The sequence below is a fragment of the Nerophis ophidion genome, linkage group LG21, assembly GCF_033978795.1.
Source record: "Nerophis ophidion isolate RoL-2023_Sa linkage group LG21, RoL_Noph_v1.0, whole genome shotgun sequence".
NCBI classification, from domain to species: domain Eukaryota; kingdom Metazoa; phylum Chordata; class Actinopteri; order Syngnathiformes; family Syngnathidae; genus Nerophis; species Nerophis ophidion.
The window spans coordinates 47,189,471-47,205,347 of NC_084631.1; the positions used below are offsets into that span (position 1 = coordinate 47,189,471).

The 15,877-nt window shown below is 40.1% G+C and overlaps 1 protein-coding gene across 1 annotated transcript; it reads right to left on the reverse strand.

The window, feature by feature from the left end:
• Positions 1-712: 712 nt before the first annotated feature.
• Positions 713-14,428, reverse strand: LOC133540236 (endonuclease 8-like 1). Its single transcript, XM_061882827.1, has 9 exons — positions 14,369-14,428; positions 12,136-12,193; positions 7,402-7,510; positions 7,250-7,334; positions 7,039-7,160; positions 6,935-6,962; positions 6,783-6,853; positions 6,527-6,718; positions 713-828 (listed from the first exon to the last, which is right to left on the reverse strand). The coding sequence occupies exons 2-9, from the start codon at positions 12,141-12,143 to the stop codon at positions 802-804; spliced, it is 642 nt and encodes a 213-aa protein (XP_061738811.1). The 5' UTR covers positions 12,144-12,193; positions 14,369-14,428; the 3' UTR covers positions 713-801.
• Positions 14,429-15,877: the final 1,449 nt, after the last annotated feature.

Sequence of the window (15,877 nt, forward strand, 5' to 3'; positions counted from 1 at the left end):
TTATTTTCTACCGTAATTTACGAATAAATTATTTAAAATTCCTACAATGTGAATTCCTGGATTTTTTTTCCACATTCCGTCTCTCACAGTTGAAGTGTACCTATGATGAAAATGACAGACCTCTGTCATCATTTGAAGTGGGAGAACTTGCTGACTAAATACTTTTTTGCCCCACTGTATGTATACATTTTACAGGACTCTCATCGTCTGCCTCAGAGACCCAAGTAGTTTTTAGTGTATTATGCAAATGAGCCATGTTAGTCATTGTAGGAGCCAGATCATGTGTGTATGTCACGTGGTGTTTGTGGATGTGTACACAAGGAACAGAAGCATGTGTCACGTGACATAGGTGGCCGTCACCATAAAGAAGGTTTTTTTACCTGTACTCAAGAGGGAGAGAGGAAAGAGTAGAGCTCGGTAGCCATCATTTCTGCTCGGTTGGTAGAGTGGCCGTGCCAGCAACCTGAGGGTTCCAGGTTCGATCCCCGCTTCTGCCAACCTAGTCACTGCTGTTGTGTCCTCGGGCAAGACACTTTACCCACCTGCTCCCAGTGCCACCCACACTGGTTTCAAAATGTAACTTAGATATCGGGCTACACAATGTAAAGCGCTTCGAGTCACAAGAGAAAAGCGCTATATAAATATAATTAACTTCACATTAAATCAAATAATTTACTGTATTGTGAATTGTGATTGAAAAGTATGCCAAGAATAAACGTGTGGAATGTTTATTAAAAATATGTATCATGGAATAAAAACAGTATTTTCCAATAGATGTCCTTTACTTGACATTCTGTCTTGTCAGTCTCCCGCTACGTGTCTTGAAGCCTGCAACAAAAAGTACGTTTACCACACTTATAGTATAATCTACAAAAGGTTTATGTGTATCAAAACACATGCAAACTTGTTAGCACACGCAAAGCTGATCTAAATATTTGTCGATTAATGAGCAAAATAAGGAGTGCAATCCATCCCATCCATCCATTTTCTACCGCTTATTCCCTCCATTTAACATATTTGTCTTAATGATGTATGCAGAATATATGTTGATTATCAGAATGCCCACAATACTGGGAGGAGAAAATGCAAATACAAATCACTCAACATGAACAGTGAGATTTATCAATGCTGAAAGTGTCCTGCAGGCAGTATCGTGCCTCTTAAAAAGTCTGAAATCTGCGTGCAAACTGGCATAGTTGCACACAGGGCTGTGAGAAAGGAGGCCATCATGCTGCAAAGACAACTGACATAGTTGCACACAGGGCTGTGAGAAAGGAGGCCATCACGCTGCAAAGACAACTGACATAGTTGCACACAGGGCTGTGAGAAAGGAGGCCATCACGCTGCAAAGACAACTGACATAGTTGCACACAGGGCTGTGAGAAAGGAGGCCATCACGCTGCAAAGACAACTGGCATAGTTGCACACAGGGCTGTGAGAAAGGAGGCCATCACGCTGCAAAGACAACTGACATAGTTGCACACAGGGCTGTGAGAAAGGAGGCCATCACGCTGCAAAGACAACTGACATAGTTGCACACAGGGCTGTGAGAAAGGAGGCCATCACGCTGCAAAGACAACTGACATAGTTGCACACAGGGCTGTGAGAAAGGAGGCCATCACGCTGCAAAGACAACTGACATAGTTGCACACAGGGCTGTGAGAAAGGAGGCCATCACGCTGCAAAGACAACTGACATAGTTGCACACAGGGCTGTGAGAAAGGAGGCCATCACGCTGCAAAGACAACTGACATAGTTGCACACAGGGCTGTGAGAAAGGAGGCCATCACGCTGCAAAGACAACTGACATAGTTGCACACAGGGCTGTGAGAAAGGAGGCCATCACGCTGCAAAGACAACTGACATAGTTGCACACAGGGCTGTGAGAAAGGAGGCCATCACGCTGCAAAGACAACTGACATAGTTGCACACAGGGCTGTGAGAAAGGAGGCCATCACGCTGCAAAGACAACTGACATAGTTGCACACAGGGCTGTGAGAAAGGAGGCCATCACGCTGCAAAGACAACTGACATAGTTGCACACAGGGCTGTGAGAAAGGAGGCCATCATGCTGCAAAGACAACTGACATAGTTGCACACAGGGCTGTGAGAAAGGAGGCCATCACGCTGCAAAGACAACTGACATAGTTGCACACAGGGCTGTGAGAAAGGAGGCCATCATGCTGCAAAGACAACTGACATAGTTGCACACAGGGCTGTGAGAAAGGAGGCCATCATGCTGCAAAGACAACTGACATAGTTGCACACAGGGCTGTGAGAAAGGAGGCCATCATGCTGCAAAGACAACTGACATAGTTGCACACAGGGCTGTGAGAAAGGAGGCCATCACGCTGCAAAGACAACTGACATAGTTGCACACAGGGCTGTGAGAAAGGAGGCCATCACGCTGCAAAGACAACTGACATAGTTGCACACAGGGCTGTGAGAAAGGAGGCCATCACGCTGCAAAGACAACTGACATAGTTGCACACAGGGCTGTGAGAAAGGAGGCCATCACGCTGCAAAGACAACTGACATAGTTGCACACAGGGCTGTGAGAAAGGAGGCCATCACGCTGCAAAGACAACTGACATAGTTGCACACAGGGCTGTGAGAAAGGAGGCCATCACGCTGCAAAGACAACTGACATAGTTGCACACAGGGCTGTGAGAAAGGAGGCCATCACGCTGCAAAGACAACTGACATAGTTGCACACAGGGCTGTGAGAAAGGAGGCCATCACGCTGCAAAGACAACTGACATAGTTGCACACAGGGCTGTGAGAAAGGAGGCCATCACGCTGCAAAGACAACTGACATAGTTGCACACAGGGCTGTGAGAAAGGAGGCCATCACGCTGCAAAGACAACTGACATAGTTGCACACAGGGCTGTGAGAAAGGAGGCCATCACGCTGCAAAGACAACTGACATAGTTGCACACAGGGCTGTGAGAAAGGAGGCCATCACGCTGCAAAGACAACTGACATAGTTGCACACAGGGCTGTGAGAAAGGAGGCCATCACGCTGCAAAGACAACTGACATAGTTGCACACAGGGCTGTGAGAAAGGAGGCCATCACGCTGCAAAGACAACTGACATAGTTGCACACAGGGCTGTGAGAAAGGAGGCCATCACGCTGCAAAGACAACTGACATAGTTGCACACAGGGCTGTGAGAAAGGAGGCCATCACGCTGCAAAGACAACTGACATAGTTGCACACAGGGCTGTGAGAAAGGAGGCCATCACGCTGCAAAGACAACTGAACAGAGAAGCCTTTGTTCTACGTGTGCATGTCATATTTGGACTGTTAGAAATAAAAAGAAGAAGATATATATTCAGCAATATCATTTTATAGCTGCTGGACAACTTAAAGGGCCGATTAAACCAAAGTCTATTAATTTATGTTGTTTTTTAATGGTATTCCTTTTTTGATTTAGAAAATATGCACCGTATTTTTCGGACTATAAGTAGCAGTTTTTTTTTCATAGTTTGGCCGGGGGTGCGACTTATATTCAGGAGCGACTTATGTGTGAAATTATTAACACATTACCGTAAAATATCAATATTATTTATCTCATTGACGTAAGAGACTAGACGTATAAGATTTTATGGGATTTATGGATTAGGAGTGAGAGATAGTTTGTTAAAGGTATAACATGTTCTATATGTTCTAGTTATTTGAATGACTCTTACCATAATATGTTAGCTTAACATAGCAGTTGCTTATTTATGCCTCATATAACCTACACTTATTCAGCCTGTTCTTCACTATTCTTGATTTATTTTAAATTGCCTTTCAAATGTCTATTCTCGGTGTTGGCTTTTATCAAATAAATTTCCCCCCAAAAATGCGACTTATACTCCAGTGCGACTTGTATGTTTTTTTTCCTTCTTTATTATGCATTTTCGGCAGGTGCGACTTATACTCCGAAAAATATGGTATTGAACAAATATATAAACGCAACACTTTTGTTTTTGCTCCCATTTATCATGAATTGAACTTAAAGATCTGAAACTTTTACGATAGAGAAAATATATATTCCTCTCAAAAATTACTTACTGGGTGACATGTCCGGTGAGTATGCTGGTCATGCAAGAACTGGGATGTTTTTAGCTTCCAGATCCTTGCAACATGAGTTAGTAAATGTTATTTATAAAGGTGATGGCCTCGGGTGATTAGTACAACAATGGGGCTCAGGGTCTCGTGACGGTATCTCTGCGCATGGAAAATGCCATCAATAAAATGCACGTGGTTTCGCTGTCAATAATAACATACCAAAACCTCTGTATTGTGCCAGACGCCATTGAGTGTGAGCATTTGCCCACTCAAGTTGGTTAAGAAGACAAACTGCAGTTAGGTCGAGACCCCGATGAGGACCACGAGCATGCAGATGAGCTTTCTTGAGACAGATTGATTGATTGATACTTTTATTAGTAGATTGCACAGTTCAGTACATATTCCGTACAATTGACCACTAATTGGTAACACCCCAATATGTTTTTCAACTTGTTTAAGTCGGGGTCCACGTTAATCAATTCATGGTAGTTTCTTACAGTTTGTGCAGAAATGCTATGGTTAAGCAAACCAATTGTTGTAGCAGCTGTCCAGGTGGCAGGTCTCAGCCAATCAATATGGTCTGCGGCTGTGAGGCCAGTTGGATGTATTGCCAAATTCTCTGAAACACCTTTGGAGGCGGCTTATACTAAACGGCCTGGGCTACTGGGTGTGAAGTTGGAGAAGATGCAGGTGGAGGCCCCCTTGGTGTCCTGGGTTGTAGATTACCTGACTGACAGACCACAGTATATGCCACTGCAGGACTGTGTGTCTGACAGGCTGGTCAGCAACACCGGGGCCCCGGAGGCTACAGTACTCTTCCCCCTTCCTCTACACCATTTACACCACCCATTTCCACTATCAGTCAGAGTCCTGCCACCTTCAGAAGTTTTCTGATGACTCTGCGATAGTGGGGTGTATTGAGGAAGGTGATGACGAGGAATACAGGACACTGGTGGAGGACTTTGTCACATGGTGTGGAAAGAACCACCTCCGGCTCAATGTTACGGAGACCAAGGAGCTGGTTGTGGACCTGGGAAGGAGGAGGAGTACTCTGGCGACCCCTCTTTCCATCAAGGGGGTGGATGTGTACATGGTAGAGGATTATAAATACCTCGGAGTACACATGGACAACAAGCTGAATGGGTCAAAACACGCTGAGGCCCTCTACAAGAAGGGACAGAGCCGAATCTATATTTCCTTTGGAGGCTAGGATCCTTCAACGTCTGTACAAAGATGTTGAAGATGTTCTACGAGTCGCTGGTGGCAGGCGCCCTCTTGTACGCCGTGGCCTGCTGGGGCAGTGGGCTGAGAGTGAGGGACACATACAGACTGGACAAGTTGGTAGAGAAGGCCAGTAACAAGATGGGAGTGGAGCTGGACTCTCTGGCGGTGGTGTCAGAGAGAAGTCTAGCAAAACTCCTAGCCATTATGGACAACACCTCCCACCCACTACACTCGGACCTTGCAGAGAGAATGAGCACCTTCAGTGGAAGGCTCAGACTCCCAAAATGCAACACGGAACGACACAGGAGGTCCTTCACACCGACAGCCATCAGACTGTATAATGCATATGTTCCTTGACTGCACTTAAATGTAGAATATATTTATATTATTCATATATATTATATTATTTATTATTATCATTGTTTATTGTGAGCGAACTGTGGTGCTGAATTTCCCCCAGGGATCAATAAAGTACTTTCTATTCTATTCTATTCTTATGGCGGAGAAATAAACATTTAATTGACGGGCAACAGCTCTGGTGGACATTGCTGCAGTCAGCATGCCTACTGCACGCTCCCTCAAAACTTGCGACATCTGAAGCATTGTGTTGTGTGATAAAACTGCACATTTCACAGTGGCCTTTTATTTTGGACAGCTCAAGGCACACCTGTCAGGTGGGATGGATTATCTTGGCAAAGAAAAAATGCTCACTAACAAATGTATACAGATTTGTGAACAATATTTGAGAGGAACAGGTATTTTGTGTTTATAGTCAAAGTTTTCGATCTTTGAGTTCATTTAAATTGGGAACAAGAACAAAAGCAATGCGTTTTTTTTTTTGTATTTAGTATAACTCCTAAAAAAAATGTCTTGCAATATGCAGTTTGATCATTCCTGCTGCAAATAGTATACATACTGTGATTCTATATTGCAGAAAAGGTGTTAGATGATCGATATGTGCTATAATCTAATATAAGCCCCCCTCCAGTGTGGAGAGCATAATAACATGAATGTAGAGGGAAAGAAGTGTTTCCAAGGGCACATAATGCTTCTAGTACACAAAAATAGGGTGATCTGTGCCACTTTTGCTGCTATCAATTGCACAAAGTAGATCACATACAACACGTCCACCAACAGTACATGCAATTTTATAGTTTGCGCACACAGATAAGTGTGTGGGAATTGGATCCTCAAAGATCAGGCTCTTAATATTTTCAGAAAATGGGAGTATTATTAGAATCAGACCTGCAGCTGGCTCTGTATTGTTCTTTTTCCTCCTGCCTGACGTGGATTCGGTTCTTGCTGAGGTGTGTTTGCTGATCTTCTTCTGGGTGTGGCTTCTTCTTGAGGTCCATTTTCTTCTTCCTTTGCTGCTTTTGTGGGCTTTTTGGCTGCTTTTTTCTTCACTGTGCTGTCAGAGTTGTGTTTCCTGGACACCTGAAGTACAGCCACAATGGGGTTAGATTTCTATGTGCTGGTGGTGATTACCTACTGAATATACCTTTTTCTTGCGGGGGTAATCATGGTCTGCATCTGTATCTTTTCTCTTTTTGGCCTTTGGAGACTTTGATTCTGGTGTGTGAGAAAAGATAAAGACACACTAAGCTTTCTCTTATGTGTAATGGTATCTCAACTATTTTTTCTGGCGTTTACCTTTAGGAGCCATAGGACCTGGATCGCCCTGAAATGACACCATTTTCTATTAGTCAATACATGCTACAAATATAGTTGTTACGTATGAAAATGTGTTTGCATACTTTGAACCACATAGTCCTGCCATTGTGGTCGCGTACAGACTTCATTCCATCCACATAGTAACACTGCAACCAGGCCTCAAAACCTGAGTAGTCTTTCTTCTCTGGATCGTAACCTTTCCCACCTCCATAAACAAAAAGTCTAAATAAGAGGAGCACCTTTGTGTCGTTGTCTTCCCCCCACCCCGATCAACCTTGAAACATGGATTCTTACCTAAGTTCACCACCTCCAGCGGTACTGTGTGGCAAAGTCTGAGCAGGTCTGTATTCTCCTCTTCCATTTTGTCCTTTTTGGCTCCCTTAACATTTTTGGGCAAAATAAACTGTTAATAATCGAGGTAAAATACTTGTTTGTACTTATTTGACCTTTTTGCTATGGATCTCCTTTTTTACAGCTTTCTTGTCTTCACACGCATCCTCTGACTCGAGGCCTTCCAGCACAGTCCGGGCAGGCACAAAGGGTGGAATGTTCAACCTGGAAGACACACATGGGCATCTTTCCAAAAACAGAAGGTATTTTGTGTGGAAACAGTGCTACACTTTTATAGTAAACACATTTCCAAGTGAAATTAGGAATTGCTTGTTTATTCATCCAAGATGATTAGAATCTGGGGAATACAAAAACATTCTTCACTCTCCTTTTCAGATCACGGTGACCTGAGTATGTATCTTCATTCAATGGTCATTTCTTTTACAGCAGGCTCTTTGGTGAAGTGTAATATTATTGCTAGGAGTCTTGCAAAAGTACTTCACACAGTGGGCACGGCTGTAACAAAATAACACTGCAATGTACTGTCAACATGTACAAAACCCCAAACCAGTGAAGTAGCACGTTGTGTAAATGGTAAATAAAAACAGAATACAATGATTTGTAAATCCTTTTTAACTTATATTCAATTGAATAGACTGCAAAGACAAGATATTTGATGTTGGATCTGAGAAACTTTTTTTTTTGCAAATATTAGCTCATTTTGGAATTTGATGCCTGCAACATGCTTAAAAAAAGCTGGCACGAGTGTCAAAAAAGACCGAAAAAGTTGAGGAATGCTCATCAAACACTTGTTTCCCATAGCAAAGCAAAATTGAAGATGAGATCTCATGTATGTCTTATATATATCTCCTAGACATAAAAGAGCACTAATGGAGACCAAAGTAGTTTTCTCATTCTTCTCAAATGTATCTCCTGAGAAATAAGGCTCACAGTGAGCATTATGAGAGATCTCATAGTTGTCTAATAGTTATCTCTTTTCCCCATTTCAACTAAGACCAAAATGAGAGATGAATGAGCTGGTCTCCAATATGTCTCAATTATGACTCAGTGAGAGAAACACCTGGTTTTGTTTCTCACTACTCACTGTTTGAGTTCTCAGATGTCTCTTTTCTATTTCGGCAAAAAGACAATTGATGAGTATTGGTTTCAATATGTCTCAATGATGTCTCAGTGAGAGATATACTTGGTTTTGTCTCTCACTGCTCACTATTTGAGTTGTTAGATATACCCGTTTTCTAAAAAAATGCATTTTAATGGGCTCAATTTAGTTATACCTCAATCATATTCCAGTTGATCTCATGCCAACATTGGGAGAAAATAATGAATTCAGACAATATGGATATATGGTCTGTAATCTAAATGGTTTATTTAAATAAAGTTGGACTTAATTTGTTGATTTCTTATCCACACGTCATGTACAGTAACTCAGTGACTACAATTGTGAGATTTAAAACTGAACCCAAACAATACTGATATGATCACAAGACACTTTGTAAGAGCTTTTAACATTTGTGAACTTTCTAGAGCAGTGGTTCTCAAACTCTTTTAACAAAGTACCACTTCAGAAGATATTTGGCTCTCCAACCACCATCATAAGGACTAATATTAAAATGCAGTAGCATAGTAGGCCTATGTATTCATTAAAAAAGACAGTGGCTTTATTAAACAAGTAAATGTAATATATTTGCCACTGAAATATTACACACAATGCAAAAACATCATCAACAATGATACTCCATATACAGTACATATTTACAGAATCCACGGCAACATCACATCAGTGTGTATTTTCAGAGCATTTATAACAATGATTAAAGATTTGATTTGTGGCTTCTTAGGCCAGTTCAGTTCTTCATTATTTCAAACTTTTCAAGTGTGTTGGGGAAATGAACTGCAATCACTATGCCAGGCATAGATGTGAAGTCAAGGAAAACAACTTTACCCAATATGTCATCCAAGAATACTACTGTAGTGCAGAGGTTTCCAATAGGGGAATAACATGACTGCATGTCTCATATGTTACACTATCTTGCAGCAAAGAAAAACCTGCATGTTTATATTCACCAACGAGGGCCCATTTGGCACATGAATGTGCTGTGGTAAACAAGAAATCAATCTGTACATACTTTAAAAAAAGGATGAGAATCTTTCTTCTGACACACTGGTCCCACAAAGCAGGCATTTTATTTGTTTACTTTCTATTGGCCCAAAACAATTCTTGGAGGATTTATATAATATAGTAGGCGATGATGCAGAGTGGGATAAAAAAAAGTTTTGGAACTTCTGCACACTGTTTAAGCAGTCTGTGTTCAGACTATCGGGATAAAGCAACTTGAACATTTTGAGCATATGGCTTAGGGCCTTACCTGTGACTTTAGGACAGTTTACATAACCCATGCTGATCAGAAGGCACTCTGCCATGGTTTCTGATGCATTGTCATGTATTGGTTTGTCTGTTGTGTCCTTGAAATTGGACTCTTCTGCACACTCCTCACTCAAACCATCTTCAAATCCTTCATTAAACGTATGTCCGTCATTGTACATCCAATCCCCTATATCAGGGAGAGCTTCCTCAAATGATTGAAATGGATCATACTCAGCATCGACATGTCATTCAGTTGTTAGGCCATCAGGAGGATGTATGAGGGCTGATCTGGAAAATGGTTTTCCATTCTCTTCGATGGTCAGAAGTAGAAATATTTTCATGTGCTGAAATTAAAATAGAATACAAATCACTAACGGTTTTTGATAACATTTTGTCACAAGGCAAAACGTATAACATCTCAGCATATCGCTCACATTCTTACACTCCAAAGTTTGTCACATTTGAGCAGGATTTGCTTTGTGACAAAATTCACAGCAAAACATTATTCAGCCACAGAAGATGGTGGGTGTACCTGGCAGGTGGGGAGAGGCTTGATGTTCCAGAGTGGTACATCCTGCACGGTCACCTGAAGGTTGGATGTGTTCCATTTGAAGAGCAGTGTTTTGGGCTCCTTCAGGGGGCACCGCCTCATGCAGTGTTACCCTGCTGCTACCCCCTGACACAAAGAAGAGGAACCAAAAAACTCTAAAGATTCAAATCATTGAAAAAAAAAAACAGACAAAAACATGCAAAACAAGAAGGAAGTTGACATAAATTGAACACATTATACAAATCCAGCTAATGGAATGCATTTCCTTTTTCCCCACATCTTGAGCGCATTGTAGTTCATGTTTACGTATCTTCTGTGTTTGTGGTAACACATCATCCACAGTGTTAAATGTAACTCATCACAATACAACACACACTATAAAAAGAAAGTTGTGGATGCTAATGCCAATCATTAGTAAATACACAACAGCAAACCAAACCTATGAGAAAGGATCTTGACGAGGGATGCAACATTATTGTAAATATAACCTTATTTTGATTTCAAAATTGTCACAATAATGCCGTGATGTGTGACGCTATCAAACGAGAACACCAGTCGCTGTGTTTTTTTCTGACAATATTAAGTGGGCTCATCTGAGAAGTAAACTGGTTCTCCCATGAAAACCCGCCGTGTGGGAAAACAAGGTTCAAACGGGACATTATAGAAGGGCGAAAAAGTGGAAGTGTGCAGGAGTGATGGGAACGTTTGTGCTTAGGTTAGCCGAGGAATTGTTGCTGTGAAATATTTCTGTGCCTATAACTGTCGTGTTAGTTGAACCTTAAACAAAGTCTGCATACTGCAAGGTAAAGCATGCCACGTTCATCCAGACCATTTCCAAATCGACCCAGAGCCCTTGCAGCTCACCAGAGGAAATGTGGACATGCACAAAATAAGACATTTGCTGACACTACACACCACAATGTCTACAATAAGTTAGGGAATAGGAGTAATATATTAGAATGAGTTATATGTTAGAACCGTTATTTGGAAAATATCGTTCATGTGAAACCAAGATGTCAGCAAGGGAAAATATGCATTTGTGAGGTATTTACATGATTAAAAGTCAAATTATTAGTTAACTCTTAAGAATCAGTATTCTACAAACTAATACAATTTGGACTGCAAAGGGCAGTTTCTTAGGAAGTTCAAAGTTTAAAAACACTCAACTAAACAGCAGTGATGTAACAATATCAAAATGTCATATCACCGTTACTGTGACCAAAATGATCACTGTTTGCATTATAATGGCAGTATTGTTGAATGTGCTAAAAAGGTCATCAAACCCACAATAATACCAAGTTGTGTTGAAAAAAAAACATACCGGACACACAGTATAGTTTCTTGGCAAAAGAAACATTATTGTTCTACATTAGTTACACTGGATGTTTACTGTTTATGTCAGTTTAAAGACACTTATTTGAAAATGTTGGTTTTTGTGTGTTACTTGAAATTCTGCACCATTCCTTTGCACCTAAAATACCTGTTTTTAATGATAAATATGATTACAACATATGAAAATGATGTTTGTGTTCAATTACAGTAAGTGTGTTTATCCTAAACATTCCTCCCACGTCATTTAACACACTTTGACATTTTTGTAACAATATCTTACCCTGGCTTTAACACTATGACGATATCATACCGTGAAATGTTGATATTGTTACATCCTTAGTCATGACCTGATGTTACCTACCAGCTTTAACTTGGAGGTGAAAGGTTCCAAAAACATGAATTACACATGCTGAGATAACTCCTATTTGAAGTTTCATTCTTCATATGTGCTAATGTAATCAGGGTCAAAGAAAGCAATATTTTCATGTTTGTTCCTGACAAACTGTGGACAGCTTTTTATCTGTAAATCTCAATCAGAACTACTTGACTTCAAGAAAGAACAGGCATATACATATAACTTACTTGGACATTGCTGGTCATTCTCCACATTCACATAGGTGCATGCTGCAGGACGGGATGACTGCAGGAAGAAAAAGAAAGTATCACATATTATATCTGCTGCCAGTTTAATGCACCACCACTATACCAGTCTACTCAGCAACTTTACAGTCCTTCTTGATCTTTTATTTGATTCCACTTCTTTACCAGTTCTTCTTCATCCTTTTCCAGCTTTTCCTTTTGTCATTTCGACACTCCAATACTATATAAATCAATCAATCAATCAATGTTTATTTATATAGCCCCAAATCACAAATGTCTCAAAGGACTGTACAAATCATTACGACTACAACATCCTCGGAAGAACCCACAAAAGGGCAAGGAAAACTCACACCCAGTGGGCAGGGAGAATTCACATCCAGTGGGACGCTAGTGACAATGCTGACTATGAGAAACCTTGGAGAGGACCTCAGATGTGGGCAACCCCCCCCCCTCTAGGGGACCGAAAGCAATGGATGTGGAGCGGGTCTAACATGATACTGTGAAAGTTCAATCCATAGTGGCTCCAACACAGCCGCGAGAGTTCAGTTCAAGCGGATCCAAGACAGCAGCGAGAGTCCCGTCCACAGGAAACCATCTCAAGCGGAGGCGGATCAGCAGCGTAGAGATGTCCCCAACCGATACAGGCGAGCGGTCCATCCTGGGTCCCGACGAGCGGTCCATCCTGGGTCTCGACTCTGGACAGCCAGTACTTCATCCATGGTCATCGGACCGGACCCCCTCCACAAGGGAGGGGGGGACATAGGAGAAAGAAAAGAAGCGGCAGATCAACTGGTCTAAAAAGGAGGTCTATTTAAAGGCTAGAGTATACAGATGAGTTTTAAGGTGAGACTTAAATGCTTCTACTGAGGTGGCATCTCCAACTGTTACCGGAAGGGCATTCCAGAGTACTGGAGCCCGAACAGAAAACGCTCTATAGCCCGCAGACTTTTTTTGGGCTCTAGGAATCACTAATAAGCCGGAGTCTTTTGAACGCAGATTTCTTGCCGGGACATATGGTACAATACAATCGGCAAGATAGGATGGAGCTAGACCGTGTAGTATTTTATACGTAAGTAGTAAAACCTTAAAGTCACATCTTAAGTGCACAGGAAGCCAGTGCAGGTGAGCCAGTATAGGTATATATGTATGTATATATGTATATAAAGGTATATACAGTATAGGTATATATGTATGTATATATGTATATAAAAGGTGTATACAGTATAGGTATATATGTATGTATACATGTATATAAAGGTATATACAGTATATATGTATGTATATATGTATATAAAGGTATATACAGTATATATGTATGTATATATGTATATAAAGGTATATACAGTATATATGTATGTATATATGTATATAAAGGTATATACAGCATATATGTATGTATATATGTATATAAAGGTATATACAGTATATATGTATGTATATATGTATATAAAGGTATATACAGTATATATGTATGTATATATGTATATAAAGGTATATACAGTATATATGTATGTATATATGTATATAAAGGTATATACAGTATATATGTATGTATATATGTATATAAAGGTATATACAGTATATATGTATGTATATATGTATGTATATATGTATATAAAGGTATATACAGTATAGGCGTAATGTGATCAAACTTTCTTGTTCTTGTCAAAAGTCTAGCAGCCGCATTTTGTACCAACTGTAATCTTTTAATGCTAGACATGGGGAGACCCCAAAATAATAGGTTACAGTAATCGAGACGAGACGTAACAAACGCATGGATAATGATCTCGGCGTCTTTAGTGGACAAAATGGAGCGAATTTTAGCGATATTACGGAGATGAAAGAAGGCCGTTTTAGTAACGCTTTTAATGTGTGCCTCAAAGGAGAGAGTTGGGTGGAAGATAAATACAGACAAAGGTTGCTGGAATATAGCTGGAACTTCTTGTAAATGTAAAACTCTATATTATGTGTTCAGTAATGTATATTGTTCCACTTCAAATGTTCTCTGAACATTTATTTCTCTCATTGTTATTTCACTTCTTGTTATTATACTTACCTCGGTGGAGGTAACTATCACAACTTCTAGCAAGGTGCTTGCGGCATTTATAGCTCTATTTCCGTAACTGCGTGACGTTCCAGTAGTTTAAAACAAATAACTGGTGTGTGTTAAAGTCATATAAATACCAAAAGAGAAACAATAAATGGTATTACTTACTTTCAGTTGTTATTCCTTCGATGCTGAATATTATTTCTTCCCATCGAAATCATTACATCCGCCCACTTAATGCGCATGCGTGTTTTTCAGGAAAAGCCAATCTGATTGGACAGATTCATGGAGTGCCGTGCCAAATCTCGCGATCTCAGGATTTACATCAAGTTCATTTTCTCCTTATATGTCCATCTGAAAATAGCCCTTTTTGGCTAGGACATCATTTTCAAATGATTTGAAAATGTATGCTTTCTATCAGACGGCGGCGGACATGACGCGTTATTTGCCATCAGTTAACGTCAGAAGAAGAAGAAGCGGGGAAACAGTAGGTGGCGTAACATTTGAAGGTTGTCAGTGCGCCTACCTTCAACTAAAACAAGGAAGAAGAAGAAAGCCAACACTTAGTTGTTTTTTTTAAAGGTTTATTTATAAATGTCAACAATTACAAACAGTAAGACAAACAACAATATACAACATTATAAAACATTATGAAAACAGTACAAAGCAGCGCCAGGGGGTTGTAAGTTCAAAATAATAAAAAAAAAAGAATAAAAACATATATATATAAATAATAAACAAAATGCAAAGCCGTAGGCTTATTCAGATTCATCAAACAACTTAAATGTGGAACACAGCATCATCGTTTTCACAGCTTTTTTGTTGTTAGAGGTAGAGAGCGTTTTAATGTAAAGTTCCAGATCTTTTTTAAAGGCACAAAAGATAGGACGGGTATTAAGAAACTTACATTTATGAATATAAAACTTAGCCAATAAAATAATGAGCTTGCAAGGGTAGAATTCCTTTTCAATTTTTTGTTCATACAGTGTAAAACCAAAAATCACATCTTTAAAGTAAAGCACAAATTTGTCATAAATATTGTCCAGGATGAAGCGACAGATGCCTGCCATAGTGATGGAGTGTTTTCACAAGTATAAAACAAGTGGTTAACAGTCTCTGGGTGCATGTTACAAAAGGTGCAGGTGACATCAATGTCCTTTTTGTATCTAACCATCACAGTCTTTACAGGGTAATAGCGATGGATGATTTTAAATGATATCTCTTTGACTTTGTTGCTAAGTAAATACCTGTTAGGAAGGGACCACGTTTTGGTCCAACAGATGTCATTTACAACATTATTCCATAAGGAAATGACATAGGAGACAGACACACAATCATTTTGGAATAAGCTGCGGATTTTTCTGTTATTTTTTTGATCAAAGCAAAGTTTCCCCACGGGAGTGTCAAGTGGATCATTCACAATGTTTACAGCAGAAAGAGGAGGTGTGTAAGCCATGTACAACATAATAACACCTGTTGGAATGTACAACATAATAACACCTGTTGGAATGTACAACATAATAACACCTGTTGGAATGTACAACATAATAATACCTGTTGGAATGTACAACATAATAATACCTGTTGGAATGTACAACATAATAATACCTGTTGGAATGTACAACATAATAACACCTGTTGGAATGTACAACATAATAACACCTGTTGGAATGCACA